The sequence below is a fragment of the Leptonychotes weddellii genome, chromosome 15 (genome assembly GCF_054177405.1).
Source record: "Leptonychotes weddellii isolate Sample4059 chromosome 15, ASM5417740v2, whole genome shotgun sequence".
NCBI lineage: Eukaryota > Metazoa > Chordata > Mammalia > Carnivora > Phocidae > Leptonychotes > Leptonychotes weddellii.
Genome location: NC_138383.1, coordinates 38,566,415 through 38,588,726, shown reverse-complemented (window position 1 = coordinate 38,588,726; position 22,312 = coordinate 38,566,415). Strand labels below are relative to the sequence as shown.

The 22,312-nt window shown below is 41.9% G+C and overlaps 1 protein-coding gene across 1 annotated transcript in view; it reads right to left on the bottom strand.

The window, feature by feature from the left end:
- Window positions 1-22,312, bottom strand: part of VPS53 (VPS53 subunit of GARP complex) — a 128,179-nt gene that overhangs the window by 103,845 nt on the left and 2,022 nt on the right. Inside the window, exons 2-4 of the mRNA XM_081805989.1 lie at window positions 21,661-21,741; window positions 12,899-12,948; window positions 11,355-11,421 (exon numbers count right to left, since the gene is read on the bottom strand). Coding sequence (XP_081662115.1) covers window positions 11,355-11,421; window positions 12,899-12,948; window positions 21,661-21,741 — 198 coding nt within the window. The remainder of the gene's footprint in view (window positions 1-11,354; window positions 11,422-12,898; window positions 12,949-21,660; window positions 21,742-22,312) is intronic.

The following is a 22,312-nucleotide window of genomic DNA, read 5'->3' as shown; positions in this document are numbered from 1 at the left end:
TGGACATTGCTGCTATAAACATCGGGGTGCACGTACCCCTTCGGATCCCTACTTTTGTATCTTTGGGGTAAATACCCAGTAGTGCAATTGCTGGATCATATGGTAGCTCTATTTTCAACTTTTTGAGGAACCTCCATACAGTTTTCCAGAGTGGCTGCACCAGCTTGCATTCCCACCAACAGTGTAGGAGGGTTCCCCTAAGAAAGACTTATTAGTCTTATAACAGTTCATTCTTAATTCTAGAGATGAGGGCTGACAAATGTACTGGAACCTGGGGTGCCTGGGTGGCTCAGTCAGTTAAGCCTCTGCCTTCAGCTCAGGTCATGATTTCAGGGTCCTGGGATCAAGGCCCACATCAGGCTCCCTGCTCAATGGGGAGTCTGCTTCTCCCTCTCCCTCTGCCCCTTCCCCTACTTGTTCTCTCTCTCTCCCTCTCTCCCCCCGCCAAATAAGTAAGTAAAATCTTTTTAAAAAATGTACTGGAACCTGACCACAAGATGCTATTCCAGTCACCAGAAATCTCCAAAGATCAGAATCTCCAAGTATTCAATGAAAAAAAAAAGAGTGTAGCACTTGGCCTACCATAAATTATATTACCGTATGAGTAACAGTTGGCTAGCTGTCCCTACTGTTCTTATGAGACTGAGAACAAGAACAGTTCAGAAGTATGACAAGGAGACAAAGGTGAGTAATTAGGTCTGAGATGGGGTAAAGACCCCTTAGAGTTCACCTCTTCTTCTGCTTTATAAAAGGCAGTATTTGGATCATCAAATTTACCGGTCAGTAAGTACAACTCCAGAAGTGTCCCCCTTCTGGTTGGAGGCCACAATGAGAGTAGCACTAATATGGTTTGCCTAACATCCATATTCTAGGTATCACATACAACACCTAAAGATGAACACAGCGTCTGTTCAGAGTTTACAATACAACATGGAAACAAGAGTCAGAAATCCTGGTATGTGATCCAATACTACATGAAGGATGGTAAGTTTCTTACATGTTTTAGAGCTTTAATCTAGATGACTGTAGAGCACCAAACCAAAGCAGACTAAAAAAAGCATTATCTTTAGTTTCACAAAATTAATCTCCTTCTAGAGGAGACCTCAGAGACCAAATTACAGGAAAGGAAATTTTATAGCTGTATTACAGACTCACAGGGATTTATAAATGGAAAGGATGACAGAGCAACCACACCACTGAACTCATTCTGTTCTAAACTCTATATTTCCATGGACAAAAAAAGGAAGAGGAAAAAGGAGGTCAGGTTATTACATGAAGACAGAGTTTCAAATTTCCATCCATTGTTTAAACGTATCTGAATGACTTAGTATGTTAAGGACCTGAAACCCAGAAAGCTTTGCCCTGTCAGCAATTTTTCTAATGTGCAACCTCAAACTAAGGTGGAATTTTCCTTCCAAAATCACTAACTACTAGCAGTCAAAAGCAAGAGTAACCTGGGTAATAGCCAGAGCAGTTACAGTAGTGACGAATGGCATTTTCCTCTTTAGATGCAGAGACTCTAGTTTAAACTTGTGACTGCCTTTAACATGGAAACAAGCAGATGGCAAAAGTTATGCTTGACCTTCTTGCTTGGCTCCTGAAGAGTGCCAATTTATATGGAGATGGCTCAGAAGAATAATAAACTTCAATGTTCCTTCTTGGCACACTATTTTCCTAAAACCATTTTCAGTAGTCATGTTGCACACAAGTGGGACTGGATGTGTTTCTAAGGTCAGGGAGGAAAGAGTCCAACTGCTGGACTTGCTAGCTAAAAGAAATAATCTGCGTGGTTTTCCTGGTTGGAGGGGGCAGCATTACCGTTAGTAGGTACTGAACACAAAAACTTATATGACTTTACAGCTAATCTGAAACACACAGTCTCTATGGATTAAACGAAGATAAAATAGGAACGTATGCTTGTCTAGTGGAAAAATAAATCTATTAAAGTTCAGAACAATGTGGGAAAAAATGTGCCCAAAGAAATTAAATATTGAAATGATTAAAAATTACCGTATGATCCAGCAATTCAATGCCTAGGTATATACTAAAAGGAACTGAGAGGAGGGACTCAAAGAGATATTTGTATGTCAATGTTCACTGCAGCATTGTTCATGACACCCAAAAGGTGGAAATGACCCGAGTGCCCACGAACAGATGAACAGACACACAAAATGTGGTATATGACACAGCGGAATATTATTCAGTCATAAAAAAGGAATGAAGTTTTTGAATATGAATGCAAATCCCAGATTAAAATGCCAGAACTCAGCAATATATTAAAAGGACAATATATAGTGATGCAGCAGGTAGGGTTAAATATTAAAAAACAAAACCAAGGGGCACCTGGGTAGCTTAGTAATTGGGCGTCTGCCTTCGGCTCAGGTCATGATCCCAGAGTCTCCGGATGGAGCCCCGTGTCAGGCTCCCTGCTCATCTGCTTCTCCCTCTCCCTCTGCCACCCCCCATGCTCTCTCTTTCACTTTCTCGCACTCTCTCAAATAAATAAAATCTTAAAAAAAAGCAAAACAAAAAGCTAAGCTAATTGATGAGATGGAAAAGCCATATGACTACCAGTAGAAGCTGAAAAGTCATGTGAAAAATTTCTGTATCTGTTTTCTGGCAAACATGCTTAGTGAACCAAGGTCACGGGTCTAACTCCTTAACAGCCACAGAATCCGGAAACAAGTAAACGTCACAATTTGAGTCTCTTTGCTTAGTTTGTTGGCATTATCCTCAATGCCTAGAATAGTGCCCAACGCACAGAAGGCACTCACTCAATATTTACTGACTGAGTGAATGAACAAATATACTAATCAGAGTCACTGTCATAAAAATCAAGAACAAATTGCCTTGGTGGGGGGTGACACCTGGGTGGCTCAGTCGGTTAAGCCTCTGCCTTCAGCTCAGGTCATGATCCAAGGGTCCTGGGATCGAGTCCCGCATCGGGCTCCCTACTGAGTGCTCCCCCTGTGTGCTCCCCCCCTTCTTGTGCTCGCTTGCTGTCTTTCTCTGACAAATAAATAAATAAAATCTTAAAAAAAAAAAATTGCCTGAGATCCCTACTTATTCAACTCAGAAAGAGCGTTTCTAAAACTTTTTATCTCAGGGTCCCTTCATTTCCTTGGAAATTACTGAGGGCCCCAAAGAGATTTTGTTTTTGTGGACTGTACCTATTGATATATACCATACTGGAAATTAATCCTGAGAAGTTTAAAAACCATTCATCTATGTGCTCTCTCTCAAATAAATAAATAAATAAATAAAAAGGGGCGCCTGTGTGGCTCAGTTGGTTAAAAACCATTTATCTATTAATCCATTTAAAAATAACAATAAACTCATTACGTGTTAACATAAATAACATATTTTTATGAAAAATAACCCTATGGGGCACCTGGGTGGCTCAGTCGGTTAAGCGTCTGCCTTCGGCTCAAGTCACGATCCCAGAGTCCTGGGATTGAGCCCCGCATCAGGCTCCCTGCTCGGCAGGAGGCCTGCTTCTCCCTCTCCCACCCCTCACCCCTGCTTGTGTTCTCTCTCTCTATCAAATAAATAAATAAAATCTTAAATAAAACCCACAAAACTCTATTCCCCCCCAAACAAAACAAATTTCTTGAAAACAGTGTCACTGTTTCTGCGCCTTTGCAATCATCTTCGGTGTCTCCTTTAAGAGAGGCCAGCTGGACTCGCGTGTATGTTTCTGTATGGACTCTGCTGTGATATGTTGTTGTGGTTGAAAAGTATGATGAAAATCTGACTTCACACAGATAAGTAGTTAGAAAAGAAAGAAATATTTTAATACCTTTTTCAGGTGCTTGTTGATAATCCTCCTTGAAACTACATCAAAACCTGAAAACTGGAAGATTCTTAATGATTAGCTGCAACGTGGAATCTAAAATCTTTTTAACGAACTTATCATACCATGCTACTTTAAAAGCCCTTGGTCGCCTCCTATGTGGCAAAGCTGTTCAAGCAGACAGGAAGGAATCAACTAAAATTTCTAACAAATTACTAGTGGCCTAATGCGGGGCTAGTGCATTAGGACAGAACCTTCGGGAGCTGCACACGCACAGAGTTGCACAGCCACTCTTGGGCTCCTTCCCAAGAGCTCTGCTGCGTGCTCGTGAGAAAAACTGCAGCGTGGGAAACTGGGAAGAGCCTCCTCTCGTGATGCAGAGACAGTGGAGGACATTAGTGGGCGCTGTAGGAGAGGTATGAAGCCCTGAGAACCATTGCTCAAAGCCATCTCTCAGAAGCCGTTTTTAGAACCCTGGGTGAGGGGCAAGCCCAGAAAACAGAAGATGCAGGTCTTAAGGACAGGACAAGAGAACAGAGCCTTTTGGCACCTCTGATGGAACAGCAAATACTCTGGACCACGGGGAAGCTGTGCTGTAATTTTCATTCCGACAACAGTGCACTGAGGGACAGTAGGGAGGCTTTCAGAGCAAGTAAACCTACAGCTGCTTTGAAGCAAGGCGAGTAGGAATGGAAACGAGTGGAGCTGATGGAAAAGCCCCAGGACCGTGACCAATGCCTGGACGCACAGCATTAGGATATTCCAGTGGGTGACATCATAATCCACGGCAGCAGATTGGCCATTGGCTAGGCACACTGAGCCCCACCACCCTCAAGGAAGTACAATTCTCTCCTTATCACAGATGAAGAACCTGAGGCTCAGAGAAGCTAAGTAACTTGTCCAAAGTCACACCCAGTGGCAGAGCCAAAATTTAAATTCAAAAGTTTTTTCACTTGACCCAGGCTGCCATCCAACATTACATCACTGACAACGTCCAATCACCCCAACCCTTGGAGAATTCAAATGAAATACTCAGTCCTTCACTGCACACAGAGGAGAGAGACGACAGCTCTTTGAATTCCTTAGCGGCTGTCTTAAAATCAGAGATTTTTAGAAGACAAGTGGCGAGAGGTTCCAATACGCAGCGGCCAACTCACTCTGCCAAAACGGGCAGTAAACAGGATGAAGCACAGTGCTAAGACCAGCCCAGTCACTACAAGTCCTTGTCTTGACTACAGTCAGCAGCGCTCTACAAGCAGGCCAAAGTGAACACTCACTCAGAGTCAACTTGTCAAATAAAGGCAAACCAACCTTGACCTCTGCACCAGATGTCAGAAATCCTGGTTGAGGAGCCTTGATCAAAACCAGGGGCCCCATTCCCCTACAAAAGGCTGCAGGCAAGGCACAGAGCCCCGAGAACCCTCACAACCTGACTCCAGCACTGCCCCACTGGGTGGTCATAGTGCTTCTTGCACTCCTAGGTCATTCTAAGGTCTTAGCAATTTCCGAAGGTTAGTATCTTCTGTGGACATTTTGAAAAAAATAATTCAAAAAAAATGTAAAAGAAACAAAAAATGCCTAACCATTCTCGGTCACTAATGGAAAAATTTGAGCATATGCCTTAAAAGCTCAATTGCTTTAGATTTAGTATGTTTCAGCAGGAGGAAGCGAGTGACATGCCCCCTCCCCTTCCTTTTCAAACTATTTATAGTCCCTTTAATAGTAATGCCATTTATTTTCTTCCATCATTTGGCTTTGTTTTCCTCCCAAAGAGAGGATGAGAGAATAAATTTGAAGTAATAGAGGGGAAAAATTCAAACCATCCTGCTAGAGAGCTGACAAATACAAATTCATAGCCCCACATAATGAAGATCAATGTTATGCTGTGAAATCCCACCATTTACCTAGTTCAGGGTCTTGGGGGAGCACAGTTATTTTCATTCTAACGCCTGAATTAGATGATAGGCTAATTTTGAGGATGAAAAGCAAAGAACACTTTCTCCTTGGAAGGCAACATGCTTTACTGATTTAGTTAATAAATCTTTATATCTCCATGAATAGAGAAGGCCAAGTATGATTAGTCCCCTTTTCTGAGGAAAACGGAGACATGGAAAATTTAAGAACATGGCCCTGGACAGATACCAAGGACAGGAAGAAATTCTGTTTTCTGGGGCTGGCACTTTGTACCAAAATGAGGATAAGGAAGAGAAAAATAAGTCTCTCATAGTGAGAGCCACATGGCTCTGAACCCATCCTGTTCAACCTTTTCATCTACAATGTGAATGAAGACACAGAAGGCATGCCTGGCAAGTCTGCTAATGATAAAACGGGGAGGTTATCAAGATTCCAAAAGGCCTCAACTGGCTAGGACAATTAAGCAAAACTAGCAAGATGAAATGGGGGTGCGGGGGGGGGGACACACATAAAGTCCGGCACTTGATCTCAAAAAATCTCTTAGGGGCGCCTGGGTGGCTCAATCGTTAAGCGGCTGCCTCCGGCTCAGGTCATGACCCCGGGGTCCTGGGATCAAGCCCCACGTCGGGCTCCCTCCTCAGCCAGGAGCCTGCTTCTCCCTCTTCCACTCCCCCTGCTTGTGTTCCCTCTCTAGCTGTCTCTCTCTCTGTGTCAAATAAATAAATCTTTAAAAAAAAAAAAAAAAGAATCTCTTAAACAGAGGAGGGAAAAGTTGAAAAGTAGTTCATATGCAAAAAGACCTGGGGCAGATGTTGCAAACTGTTGGCATAGATGTGTTTTGTTTGGCCTTAGCAGTATTTGTGAAAGACAATAAGCCAACATCTAAAAATCTGGAGAGTCACATAAAAATCCGGATTTCCGCTTCTCTTAAAAAACTGATAGATCTGGCATCTCCGGGTCTGCATTCAGGCCTGACCACAGCTGGTTTGAACTGGGTTGTGGCTGTCCCCTTTAGACAGGGCATTCATTCGCCCATGGGATACATGTGGATGCACACTGGCCTGCTGAAGCCATTTAGATCACTTTCTTAGCTCTGTGGACATCTGTTTGCAACTCTTGACCTGGGGGTTTCAGAGAACTGCCAACTCGACTGTCAGCAGAAGCCAACAGTGTGACACGGCTGCCAAAAATTGCACCCAAGGTAAGGGGAGAACAGTGTCTAAACCAGTGGTCCTTAACCTTTGAAGAGTCACAGACTCCTGAGAGAATTTAGAAAAATCAATGAGTACTCTCTCAAGAAATAAATCTATTCATACAAAAATGAATAATTAATTTCAGGAATTAATAATAATTTTCAGTCCCCCTGAACCCCAATTCCCACGTTAACAGCCCCAGTGCAGAACAAGGAGGTAAGCCATCCCACTGTGTGTCCACACAGTATGTCTACTCCTGGCCAGGAACCACATTTTTTTTTTTTTTAAAGATTTATTTATTTATTTGAGAGAGCGAGAATGAGAGAGAGTACATGAGAGGGGGGAGGGTCAGAGGGAGAAGCAGACTCCCTGCCGAGCAGGGAGCCCGATGCGGGACTCGACCCCGGGACTCCAGGATCATGATCTGAGCCGAAGGCAGTTGCTTAACCAACTGAGCCACCCAGGCGCCCCAGGAACCACATTTTAAAAATGATGTTGACAAACTGCAAGGCAACCGGGATGATAAAGGGTCTGGAAATCAGATCATAAAGCTGAAGAAACTAAGAATGGTTAGCCTAGAAAAAGGAACACTAAGAAAGGAACATAATATCCATTTAAAATTTTAGAAACTATAATGAGGAAAAGGGATTAGGCTTACACCCATCCTGCTGGCAGAACTAGAGCAATGAGATGTTACAATGAGATCTATTTTACTATTTCAGTTCAGTCTAAGAAAGAAGTTTCTTACAACTAAAGCTATTCGAAACTGGAATAGACTGAGACTGTCCTGTACAACAACAACATAGTGAGCTGCCCATCACCATGAGTGTCCAAGCAGAAGTAGGCCAATGAAATGTCAGGGCTGTCATAGAAAGGATTCCTGAACTGGGTGCAAGATTGTACTATGGATACTTAAAGCTTCTTACAATCAACTTTTGGTGAGCTGAGCTGGAGATGGCAATTAACAGTTTCTTCCCCTCCCGAACCTTAATCTTGCTCTGCTGCAATAGTAACAGTACAGCGAAGCTCCACTACAGAGACAGAAGCCCAGTGGCTGATACTTTTGGTGTTTCTCAGTGAGCACACTGGGAATTGGTCAAGCTTTGGCCACTCTTGAAACATCACATGCCAACCTTTTCTTTTTCCAACCCGCTCCTCTATTCACCTCTTTCTACCCACAGTCAAGCCGTCTGTTTTAATTCTCGGGAAGCTGCAGAAGGTTCAGAGCATATGAGATCCTGTATTAATCGAATTGACTCATCTTATCCACAAAGTTTGAAACATGTGGGCATTTAATTAAAGCTTTTGCCTGATGACTTCAGCAGAAGAAAATGGGGAGAATTCTGTGCTGTATTAACTTTGTATGAGCATCACAGTCTGGTTAGAAGAGGTCACAGACTAAACCAGTTCAAGTCTGCCACGTAGGAGGTGGTCAACAATCAGAGGCTCTCCAAAATGTGCAACAGAGTGCTAACCAGGCAGCTGGTACTTCAGAAATCTCAAAAATCAAAGAAAGTGCCTTACTGTGTCCTCAATTTCTCAATCACTGCCTCCTCAGAAATAATTTTGTAGTGAGAAGCACCGCTTTTCAAAAATTTTTACTAAAAATATCTTTTAAGACACTGTGAACAGGAAGTAAACATTTCCCCCTTCTTTACAGATTAAAAAGCACATCAGTTCTGGTTGAACATAATCAAGATGACATGTCCTCCGGTCCGTAATATTGCCCTCCTCCCGAATGTTCCTCAGAAGCTTAGGAAACAAGTTCTGAAGGCGGACTTTTCCTCTATTCCAGGGAAGAGGGGAATCTGGGGCCTCTTGACCTATAAAACTCTGTATTTTGGAACATCTATAACTCTCCCAAGTCTGTGCCAGTCAAATAAGTCTCTCTTCAGCAAACCACCAGCCAGCCGGGCTGGACAGCAAGACTTTTACCCCTTGGAGTTGAGAAGGATGGGACCCAAAAGCTCCCTGGAAAAAAAAAGTCTCGACCTCAGCTTGTGTTACAAACTGCTGGAAAAGACAGATGGAGGGGATGACAGGAAAAGCAATTATTTCTTCTGGGCTTCCTTTCTGTCTGGATTCTAAGGAGACGAACACAAAACTCCACCTCAGATTGAAATGCTATCTAAACATTCTTGAAAATGTGCTCTTGCTCTCTGAAATACGACCTGCCCTGCTGCAGCAACCTGTAACCTATTAATATGGGAAGGTAGGGAAGGCCAACATTCCTGCCTGCTGTCTAATTTGGGGCCTGACTCTCCACCACTGCTAGCTAGTTTGTGACCACAGGTTAAAACATACATAGCATGACCCAACAAAAAATCCTGATGAATCATTCATATTATTTTCCCATTCTTGGAATTTGAAATACCTGAGACTCCCATAAGTATTTTCGTGAGCCACTCTGAGCGTAGGCTGAATCACACTAAATAGTTGTGTTATTATTTCAAATAGTAGTCATTCAGGACTAGTTACACACTAATCAGGCTCTCAACAGCTTTATGGGGACACACACTGATCATAATGATGTTCTATGGTAAAGGGCTTTTGTTTTAGTCTCACACAGACCAAATATTCAATACAGTTGAATAAAATTACTGCATGTGAACTATGTGTTGAGAGAAATACAGAGATAAGGACGATTCAGTTCTTGCCTCAAGGAACTTATATACTAGTCAAGGAGACAAGATGTGTTCACTAGTTAAGTCAAAGGAGACCATGAAAGTCAAATGGAAAGTATGGGCATAGGCCTGGGAGTTTGTGGGCAGAAAGGATATACATCTAGTTGAGGGATATCAGGATGAATCTGCTCATCTGTAGAATGAGTTCCAAGTCCCCTCTACATCTAAAATTCTGATTCCTTTTGTATGTCCAGCTGAGCTAAATAGAAAATTTCATGGAGAAAGTCGTATTTGAGCTGGGCCTTAGGTAAGATTTTGAGATGAAGTTACTAGAAGAAAAGGAGGACAGAAAATTTTAGGCAAAAAGAAGTACATGGGTTCAGAAAGCACAGGGCGTGCTTGTAGGGCACTGAGTCTTCTGTATGGATGGATCTCAGCAGGATGCAAAACTGGAAAAGCGGATTGAGGCCTTGAATGCCAAGCAAAGACATTTGGATTTAATTCGGTAGACAGAGTCCACTGAGGTTTTTGAAGAGGTAGATGACACGGCCAGACATATAGGAGGAAAGCTAAAGGGCAGAAGGAGGTTGGAGTGTTTGCAAACTATCTTGTTACTCTTGCGAGAGAGGGAACACAAGCAGAGGGAGTGGGAGAGGGAGAAGCAGGCTTTCCGCTGAGCAGGGAGCCCGATGTGGGGCTCGATCCCAGGACCCCGGGATCATGACCTGAGCCGAAGGCAGATGCTTAATGACTGAGCCACCCAGGCGCCCCTACCTTGTTACTCTTTAATTACCTCCCAGGGCCCCATGTACACAGGCCTCACCTGTGAAGTGGTGCTTCACGGGAGAAACCTAAATGACAAAAACAAAGCAATAAGGACTAAGAACCATGCAGGGACCAGGAAATTGGATCAGCTATAGGACACTAATATGTCTATAAGAAATACTGATGATGATGACAACAAGGAAGAAGGTAGATACTTACAAACAGGCCAATGGAAGATGATTATTAGGAGGAAAAGTAAGCCACCAAATGTAGGAGAAATAGGGACATGGATAAAACTAAAAATGTAAAAGAAAAAGAAAAAGACTCCTAACACCGGTAAGCTCCTAGTGGAAGAAACAGGAGTATGCGAGATCAGGACATTTATTCGTAGGATGATTACCTCCCTTCCTCCCCAAATTTGGGTAGCACAAATGTATATTTTAAGAAATGAGTTGCACTACAAAATGTCAAAGAGGACAAATACCAGAACTGAAGCTACTACGGAGGCACACAGCGACCTGACTCAGTACTGAAAGGAAGAGTAGACACAGCATGAGAGGAAGACTACAAAAGGTGTGTTCAACACCTCTGTTATGACAGCAAATTTTGAAATACGATGCCTAAACAGAATAGAATCCAAATAAAAAGGAAAATGGTGAAGAGATAACCTCTGGCCCCTCAGTCATTGACGAATCCCTCCACCCCATACACTCCTTTCCCCCTTCATTCCCTTGCAACCGCCCTCCTTAGTTAGATCCAAAAAGAACTATAAAACTTTGAAATGAATATATGTCTGACACTGAGGAGAAAGACAAGACAACTTTGGTTTTCTCATTTGGGCTTGCGTGGCCTTGGCCTGGGTGAGCTATGTATGCTCCTGGTTGTGCAGACACTGAGTGAGAGCTCACTGCTGGTCTGGTATTAGTGGGACAAGTCAGACACATTTCCTGCTGCGTGTGGGACACCTCAGTAAGAAAGTGCTCTCTACAAGCAGGCAGATCAACATTTTGGTCATTTGGTTGTTGGGTCATGAAGAAATCTGGAGAGTATGAATAAGTTACTTACTTGCCTGCCATCCTGCCCCACATTTGTTTGACCTCTTACAACAGTTCGAATATTGTCATCCAGTCTCCTAGTGAAAAAGTTAAAGGATAAGAATCATTAAAACAACCTCCATCCTAGGGTGACCAAAAGAAAAAGAGGTGATAACTTACCCATCAACTTCTGCTGGTTGCAACTACTTGTCCAGAAAACCAAACAAGTCTGAGCGATATAAGGAAGACTGGGGCCCCGGACCCTTGCTAAGGCAGTAACAGTAGTGTAAGAAGCCAAGCCCAGCGCAGACTGAGGAGGAGTCTTTGTCTTTTAAAAAGGCTACTCTTACTTAATATTCAGAGCTGTCCAAATGGGCCAATGTAACGTTTAGTATTTTTCAGTGGAGAAAACCAGGGATGACGATGTTGCTGAAACTTTATGGGGACAAGTCAGAGAATTCAAATTACCCCACACAAAATCCTCAGTAACTTCCTCAGAAACCTTAAAGGGTTAAGGAGCTAGAGTGCCACATGACATCAGTGCTTCACCCTCTGGGCCCTGATTGTGCAAGCTGTGTGGTAAGTGGGTCTGTGACCTCTGGCTCCCACAGTGACCATTTAGTGGCACCTCAGCCAGAGAAATTTAGATCAATTTCGTTTTTCATATAAAGAATCTTTTAAAGGTATGTTGGGAGAAAGCTGAAAATAACCAGTCTGCAGTGATTTGGGGATCATTAGGAAATTCCCATTTTCTGTGCAAATCCTGGACAACTTAGCATTCTCTACTAGGATTGTTATAGCTGAAGTCCATCAAAACAACGAGAGGCATCCAACTAAACAATATATTCATGGCAAAGGTCTTCACTGAAAGACCCAAAGCTTGTAAGGGAAAAAGAAACCATCCCCTGGATTCAAAATGAAGGCTTCTCCTCATCAAAAATCAAACAAAAAAACTCCCCAAAAATGTATTTGAAGTAATGACATCAACCACTATAATATTAATTACAGTGAACAGACATTGACCATCTGCTGTATATCAAAACTGGAAATCCAGATGTGGATAAACCAGAAAAAGGCTACTAGGCAGGAAGGACACTTGATGTCTAACTCTGACAAGCACATCCTAGATTAATCACAACATTTAATCTTAGGCTACCACAAATGCCAACCAGCAGATCTGACCATCCTGTTAGCTGGTACGTGGCCAAGGGATACATGTATATGCCCATCCTTTTATCTAAGCCTTGGGAGTACAAAAAAAGGTAAATCTGCTAAGGAAATAAAACTATTAAAAATACAGTAGAAATGCTTTTGCCCCCTTTTATGACCAACCATTTTGAATGGTTAAAGCTTCCTTCCCTACTTATAAATAATCGAAGACTGATGAAAGAATCAAATTCTTTGCCATGAGGTTCATATGGAAACCAAGATAAAAGAATTATTTTTTAAAAAATTGTCATAAACAGCAAACTTGAGATTTCGGTGTTTTAACAGGTAAGTGTGATCCAGAACGTGATTAACTAAATTAACAGCATACTTTCCATTAATTATTAATAATCATATGGTGTTACTTACCTTATTTTCAGTCTAATTTTGTTCACGACTTCATCTATGTTTGCCAGAGACTACAATAAAGAAGGAAAGTAACAGCTATTATTTCACTTTCTAGAGTTCCTCTTTTTACAGAAATGATGAGCTATCAAGACTATTTATGATATCTCAAAAAATTTCATCATAGTGTGATACAATTTTATTTAAAAAAAGAAACAAACAAAAACAGAGATCCAGCCCCATGTCGAGATCTGCACTCAGGGGGGAGTCTGCTTGAGAGTCTCTCTCTCTCCCTCTGCCCCTCCCCCTGCTCTCTAAATAGATAAATAAATAAATAAATAAAATCTTAAAAAAAAAAAAGTATAGCAGTTGTTGGCAACTACTGCAAATTCCAGCTTGGTATCTAGTTTTTGTAAATAAAGTTTTATTGGAACACAGTCATGCCCACTCATTTACGTATCTACAGCTGCCTTTGAGCTACAAAGGTAGAGGTGAATAGTTGCAATAGAGACAGAATGGTCCACAATGCCTAAAATATTTACTATCCAGCCCTTTATAGAAAGTTCTCCAATCCCTGGTATATAGGATTGTGACAAATTCATAAAACAAAATACAGGAACAAAAACAAATGACTACAACACATAACAACAAGGATAAATCTTACTAATATAATTTTGCACCAAAAAAAGCCAGATACAAGAGCATATATTGTACGACTCCATACATATAGTTAAAAAATGAATGAGACTATTCTCTCATGTTAGAAGCCAGCAGCATAGTGGTTATCTCCGAAGAAGGTAGTTACTGTGAGGAGGCAAGAAGGGTCCATCTAAAGATAGGGGCACCTGGGTGGCTCGGTCGGTTAAGTGCTGGACTCTTTTTTAAGATTTTATTTATTTATTTGACAGAGAGAGACATAGCGAGAAAGGGAACACAAGCAGGGGGAGTGGAAGAGGGAGAAGCAGGCTTCCTGCGGAACAGGGAGCCCAATACGGGGCTCAAACCCAGGACCTCGGGATCATGACCTGAGCTGAAGCAGACGCTGAACAACTGAGCCACCCAGGCGCCCAAGTGCCTGACTCTTGATTTTGGTTCAGATCATGATCTCAGGGTCCTGAGATCAAGCCCGAGGGTGGGCACTGCCCTCGGAGGGGAGTCTGCTTGAGATTCTCTGCGATTCTCTCCCTCTGGCCCCCCCAACACTCTCTCTCAAATAGATACACTAAAAAAAATTTTTTTAAATTTTTTATTGTTATGTTAATCACCATACATTACATCATTAGTTTTTGATGTAGTGTTCCATGATTCATTGTTCATGTATAACACCCAGTGTCTTTTTAAAAAATTTTAAAAAGATGTATTAATGTCTTCTTTCTTTTTATTTATTTCACAGAGAGGGTGCACAAGCAGGAAGAGGGGCAAAGGGAGAGGGGAAGCAGACTCCCCACTGAGCATGGAGCTGAATGCAGGGCTGGATCTCCCAACCAGGAGATCATGACCTGAGCCAAAACCAAGAGTTGGATGCCTAACTGACTGAGCCACCCAGGTGCACTCTCCCTTTTTTTAAGATTTTATTTATTTGTTTATTTATTTGAGAGAGCGAGCGAGCAAGTGAGCAAGAGAGTGTGAAAGCACAGAAGCGAGTATGGGGAGAGGGAGAGGGAATCTTAGACTCCAAGTTGAGCACAGAGCCCCACACAGGGCTCAATCCCAGGACCCTGAGATCATGACCTGAGCCAAAATTAAGAGGTGGATGCTCAACTGAGCCACCCAGGCACCCCTAGTGTCTTATTTCTTGATCTGAACGGTGATTACATGGCTGTAATCATTTTGTGAAAATTCATCAAGTTGTATACTTATGATTTATGTAGGTGTCTGCAATATATTATATTTCGATAAATAAATAAATCTATTTTTTCTGAGTTTGTAGGTCCATTAGAAAAAATGTCTGGAAGGACAGACATTGGTAGCTTTGTAATCTATACTAGCAGCTGTAAACTATGAAATCAGTCGCAGTAGTTGTAATCTAAGAAAAGATTTTAATTTTTTTCTTCTTTTTGCCTATAAGTATTTACTAATTGCTCTACACTGGCTACACATTGCTACTGTAATTATAATAACATTATTTCTATTTTTAAGACAATGACAAAAACATATGGACGATTTCCAACCTTAGCCAGCAGAAAATGCGAGGTAATGGTGCCCCCTAGTGGTATAGAGATAGTACAATTTTATAGCTCCATTTTAACTCAAGTTGTCAAAATATAATTTTATAACTCCTCTTTCCCTTTCCCTCAACAGATATTTTACCTGAGAAGGAATCGGGGGTGATACAGGAATTGTGTTTATAAACACAATGTGGTTTAGTGGCAGGAGGAGGCCGGGAGCCTGCCAAGAACCAGGTCTCAGTGTTTGAGATGTCAGACCAGGCCATTTACATCTTGTCTACTGTTTTGACAAAGGCAGTGGTTACTCAGAATTTTCAGAAATCCAGACTGAGGTGAAGATGACTCTCAGAAAAGAGAAGTTATTTTAATTGAGGAATCCGCTGTCAAGTCACTCTGAAACCAGCCTGGGTATAAGTCACCACTGTGGTAACAGGAGCTGTTTGTCGGAGGACCTAGATTTGGCCCAGCTCTGCCACTACAAACCTGCTCCATGTACGGAGGGCAAGCCGTTCAGCCTCTCGGAATTTATGCTTCCTCACGTGTAAATTGGGCATAACTGTGACTATCTCTGCTGGAACCCGTTCCTTTAAAAACATTTTTTTGTTTTGGTATTTAAAATGAACTATTTAAAAATGTTAACATTTGGAGAATCTGGGTGAAGGGTAGCCATGAACTCGATGTACAATTCTTGTATGTTTTCTGAGAATGGATAATTATACCAAAATTTTAAAACAGTAATCTAGGGGTGCCTGGGTGGCTCAGTCGGTTAAGTGTCTGCCTTCGGCTCAGGTCATGATCTTGGGGTCCTGGGATCGAGGCCCAAGTCGGGCTCCCTGCTCAGTGGCGAGCCTGCTTCTCCCTTTCCCTCTGCCCCTCCCCACCACTGGTGCTCTCTCTCTCTCTTCCTCCCTGTCTCAAATAGATAAGATCTTAAAAAAAAATAGTAATCTATTTGAAATTGGTAAAACATGGACATGACCAAAAACGCAAATAGTACAAGAGGAGAAATAGTGAAAAGCAAGGCTTCCTCTGCCCCATCCTGCCCGTCTAACCCAGTTCTGCAGACAGGCAATGGCTCTGAGCCGGTTTCTTTTGTAGCTCCCCAGAAACAGTCTATGTATCTAAAGCATGTCCATAATTTATGTCCCCTCCTTTATATAATGTACATTGTCTTGCATCATACTTTTTTCACTTAACAATATAACTTGGAGGTCATTCCACCACAGTAAATATTGATTTGGGTGGCAGAGTAACCAATTCTTAAATTTATACTCCTTAAACATGAAGTTCTTGCTTAAGCCGTAACAATTTTTCTAAGAATAATTCAAAATATGTACGCCTTCAGATATTCAACTGCATTTAAGGGAGCAGGTAACCTAAATGACCATAGTAGAAAAGTTAAAATAAATCAGTCCACATTTACTCGAGGGACTTTTATGCCATTAAAGATGCCAGGCAGGAAGGCTCAGAAACAACAAAGAAGAATCCAGATTGGTGACCCTGGCTGGAGGTGATACATCTCCTCTTTGAGAATCACCCATCTAGTTTAGTTATAATGTGGTTGTACAGTTTTATCATTTAAAAATGTTTTAATTATTGAAAAGTATTCCCTGATTCCTTCTTTTTTAATTTTTAAGGTTTTATTTATTTGACACAGAGAGTGAGCACAGCAGGGGGAGAGGGAGAAGCAGGCTCCCTGCTGAGCAGGAACCTGATGCGGGGCTTGATCCCAGGACCCTGAGATCATGACCTGGGCCAAATCAGCCGCTTAACTGACTGAGCCACCCAGGTGCCCCTGAAAGTCTTTCCCGAATCTAAAAGCAATTCTTGCTGATTATAGAAAATACAGAACTCCCCACTGTACCTCCATTAGAAAATAATCACCATTAGCATTTTGGTATATTGCTTTCTACTGTTCCTTCTAAGCCAATAGTTGGCTTAAAAAAAAATTAAACTGGGATGATAAACAATTTGGCATCTTACTGTTTTCACTTAACGACATAGACCCAGAGCATTTTGGGGGTCATTAAAAACAGCTTCACATGACTCTTCTTTCAAAGTTCTTAGTTTTATTAGTTCATAGTCATTTTTTAATAGATTTTATCTAGATTCCCCTAATCAAACCTCTAATGAAAACATGACAAATGATTATCTTCAGTTTTCTACTAGGAGACTAGAAAAGTTTTTCAGATCATTGCTACCAAACCTGGCTACTCTTTAGAACTACCAGAGAGCCCTATTAAATACAGAAAACTGAGTTCCTCCCACTTGGACCTAGCGAGTTAGAAACATCTAGGGATCTCCTTGCCTCCAGGCAACCACAGACTTGCAAGTAACTGCTACTCAATAGAACCCACATACACATCCTTCTCCTCCTTAGAGTGACACTAAATTTATTCTATATATACTGACATCTACTGTAAATATTCTAAACTCATGATTCAGAAGAATTCACTGCAGGTCCATGATATAGGTGGGTTTTGCCCAAGATCTAGCAAGAGGTGAAAGAAATTCTAAATCATGCCACTATTTTCTATTACCTTTTTATTAAGGTCCATGGGAATCTGGGTTGGAAAATGAACTGCTAAATATAAATCCGGGATTGGAAAAATAATATAACCTTGTGTCATAAATTTTCTTAGTTTGCTAAGAAACTTCATTACAGGGCTCCTGGGTGGCTCAGTCAGTTAAGCATCTGCCTTTGGCTCAGATCCCGATCCCAGGATCCTGGGATTGAGTTCCATCCCGCATGGGGCTCCTTGCTCAGCAGGGAGCCTGCTTCTTCCTCTCCCTCTGTCTGCTGCTCCCTCTGCTTGTGCTCTCTCGCTCTCTGTCAAATAAATAAATAAAATCTTTTAAAAAAATAAAAAAACCCTTCACTATATATTATCATATACATGGAGTCGTAATTAGGTAAGACATATAACTGTATCTGTGTTATAACAAATGTTTAGTGCTACCTTCAGTTTATTTATTTTTATTTTTTAAAGATTTTATTTATTCATTTGACAGAGAGGGAGAGAGAGAGCATAAGCAGGGGGAGGAGCAGAGGGAGAGGGAAAAGCAGGCTCCCTGTTGAACAGAGAGCCCAACGCGGGGCTCGATCCCAGGACCCCGGGATCATGACCTGAGTTGAAGGCAGACACTTAACCGACTGAGCCACCGACATGCCCTGTACCTTTAGTTATTTAAAATCAAATATATACAAAAACAAACCAGGAAGAAGTAAGAACCTGGTGGTTTCCTGTATAATTTCCAAATCTAACAGTTATTTTTGTTTTGATGAGTCAGCCTTCTTGATAGGGTGGGGCAGACAACATTTTCACAGCCAAAACTGCTGCCTTTATACCAGTTGTTCCCAATTTCTATCTCTAGCTAATTCCTAGAATTCCTTTCACAGAAAACAATGAGCTCTAAAGGCTATCTGTGAAACTTCAAAGACAATCACAGAGAATCATACCATTTTTCCAACTTCATTTGAAAAAATTAACATGTCTGTTAGAAAAAGTTTGGAAGAATATGTGCCAAAATATTAACAATTACAGAGATTATGAGCTCCAGACTCAAATATCCAAGTACATATTTCCACCTGGATGGCCCAAAAATGTTCAAAACTTAGCTCACTCTTACACCCTACTCCTACCCTATTTACCACCGAAGCCTACTCTTCTTACTCCCAACTTAGGGTAAAGGTGTCAACATCCACCCAGTCGGCAGGCTAGAAATCAAAGTTCAAAATCCTTCATTTGGTGTGTCACATGCAACTGAAATGCCATTTCTTCAGTGAAGTCTTTCTGGATCGCTCAGACTTAATATGTAAGGCCGTGGGTGCTCCGTTTTCATAGTACTCAGCATGCTTTCTTCATGGCATTGCTATCACATTTAAGCTGAGCATTCTTTCTCTCTCTGTTCTTCCTTGTTCTCATCATAAAACAAGCATATTTGGGGTACCTGGGTGGCTCAGTCGGTTAAGTGTCTGCCTTCAGCTTGGGTCATGATCCTGGGGTCCTGGGATCAAATCCCGAGTTGGGCTCCCTGCTCAGCGGGGAGTCTGCTTCTCCCTCTACCCATCCCCCCTGCTCGAGATCTCTCTCTCAAATAAATAAATAAAATCTTAAAAAAAAACAACCCAAAACAACAACAACAAAAAAACAAGCATGTTAACAAGGTGGTAAATATATTACTATTAAATGTTTAGAATGGTATCTGGTGTGCCCAATAAATGTTAACTATTATTATAGTTGTAGCAGAACTGAGGACTCTTTTGAGAGCAAGCAACAAGTAATAATAATTATACAAACAAGTCATTGTAGAGTCATAATAACTTACTGTTATTAATCTGTTAATGGTGTGATTATTACCGATCAAGGTAGACTGGAAGCTCTATGTTGGTAAGGACCACATCTATCTTGTTCAGCCTCTAGCCCCAAATTCCTTTGAGAACTAGGCAGAGGAGGTGTTTTTTGTTCAGTAAGTGAGGAAATTTTAGATTCTACGTCCTTTCAACCACCAAATTCTGACTTCTGACTCCTAAATAGCTTTCCGATCTTGCTCTCTCCATCCCAGTGTTCACTCAGGTTCTCCTGTCTGCCTCTTAAGTGATCCATCACAGGAGTCTGCTAACTGGTCTCCCTGCCTTCCAGTTCTGCCGTCCCCCGGTTCATCCTCCGCACTGCTGCCAGGTGGAATTTTTTTTTTTTTTTAAAGATTTTATTTATTTATTCATGAGAGATAGAGAGAGAGAGGCAGAGGCAGAGGGAGAAGCAGGCTCCCCGCGGAGCAGGGAGCCCGATGCGGGACTCGATCCCAGGACCCTGGGATCATGACCCGAGCTGAAGGCAGTCGCTTAACCGACTGAGCCACCCAGGCGTCCCTGGGTGGAATTTTTAAAATGTGAATCTGATCCAGTCATGATTCTGACAAGAGTCCCTGAATGAACACCCACTGCCTAGAGTCACAGTCTCCAGTGCAGGGTGTGCACATCCCCAAAGGGTTTGCAATAATGCCCATTAGAGTGTGAAGAGAAAACATTAAAACCTCTATTTTTATTATATATATGACAAACACTACTAAAACCCAATTTATTTAAGATCGGTACTAGGATATGTGCATAATATTTTGAGGGTATACAAGCTTAAAATTTAGCCCAGTGAAAGACATTTCACTGCAAGGTGTGTGGTATCCACAAAACTGGAGTCTGCAAGCCCAGAGAACAGAGTCCCTTCAGGGCTCTTGCTCTGCCAACCCCTTCAGCCCCATCTCCTAGGAAGCCATGCTCCCTGAGCGCACTTTGTTTCTCACCTCTGAGCCTTTGCCCTGTGCTTAGAATGACCTTCTTTCCCTGTCATCCTGGAAGATTCACCTAGTGGTTCACTCTGCCTTGAACACTGTTCTGCCAGACTGCCACAAGCCTGGCCCCTTCACAGGTATCAAGTCTCGGTTTATAGGTAAGTACCTCACGGAGGCCTCCCCTGACCACCCATCTAAAAAAGCACCCCCCCCGCGCCCCATGCTGTCATGTTCTATTGCTGTGCCTGCTTTTTACCACAGCATCAACCACGTTTGATAATTTCTTTTATATGTATTTGTTGATCTGTTTATTGTCTTCTTCCTTACACTAGACTCCACGAGAACAGGAACTTGCCCATCACGTTTACCATTTCTCTCCAGTTTCTAAACAGTGCTGGCACTTAGTAGACACTTAATAAATGCCTCTAAGTGAAGGAATGACTCCTTTAAGATTTGGCAAAAGGGCTGCCTCCTCTCTGAGGTTATGATTTTCTTAAGAAAAACTGTTCCCTATTCCTCACTAAACCATTGCATACCTCTCTTCCAGGATTCACCAGTGTCTCCCTCCAACCTTGATCATGTACACTTCAAGGGGGCATGGACTGGGCGTTATTCATCTTTCTGTCTCCAGCGCCTAGCATCGTGACCAATAATACCTGACAGGTGCCCACTGATCATTTGCTGAATTCATAAATGAAAAAACAAGCAGAACTCTTGCTGACCTCCCAACTCTGCTTTTTTTTTTTTTTTTTTTTAAAGCAGGCTCCACAAGCCCAAAGTGGGGCTTGAACTCAGGACCCTGAGATCAAGAGTTGAAGGCTTAACCGACTGAGCCACCCAGGTGCCCCAAGCTCTGCTGTTCCTAATTCTGATCTACTTCTCACCTACACACCCAAAAACCAATTTTGTAAGAAAAACTCATCTGTATAGGCAAATCACCCAACACAACAAAGTAAAAAATAAAGTCTGAAAATAGGAGTGAAAGTAGCGTTATGATTCTAGGGTTATCCTGTCCACTTCACTCCCACTCTTCCCTATTAGTTTTAAAAATCCTTCCTACTTCCTAATATACTATGGAAAATGTGGGGGGACTCTTATAAGCTAAAGATATAACTTCTAATAATATGCTCACAATACAAAGAATTTCACTCTCACACAACAGTATTTGGTATAAGCTACCTCCCACTCCCAATCGGTTACAATGGGGTTTGATCTGAATTTAACTCTCACTTTTTTATCAAGTCTCCTTAGATTGTGTAGTATAACACACCAATCATAACACTTAGGATGAGCCAGAAACCACTGAAATGAAGGAAACTCTATACTCACTTGTTCTGTTGGGAACAGAGTATTGATATACTCCACAGCATTGAAATCTGCTCGATCTAGAGGATCCTGGCTTGGAAACACCTAAACAAAGACAGGGGATTAAAAATAACTGTCATCTTTCTGTCTTGTTTTATGTGTTATTTCTTTTTTTTTTTTTTTAAAGATTTTATTTATTTATTTGAGAGAGAGAGAATGAGAGAAAGCACATGAGATGGGGTAGGGTCAGAGGAAGAAGCAGGCTCCCTGCCGAGCAGGGAGCCTGATGCGGGACTCGATCCAGGGACTCCAGGATCATGACCTGAGCCGAAGGCAGTCGCTTAATCAACTGAGCCACCTAGGCGCCCCTTATGTGTTATTTCTTTCCTTCCTACTGGATGGTAAATTCTTTGAAGGCAAAAAACGTATCTTTTTTCACCTTATAAGGCCTAACACACAACAATTGCTCAGTAAAATATGTTAAAGTAAATCTTTAATTTTCACCAACATCTGTAATTTTATTTATTTATTTATTTATTTATTTATTTGACAGAGACACAGCGAGAGAGGGAACACAAGCAGGGGGAGTGGGAGAGGGAGAAGCAGGCTTCCCGCGGAGCGGAGAGCCGGACGCAGGGCTCGATCCCAGGACCCCGGGATCATGACCCGAGCCGAA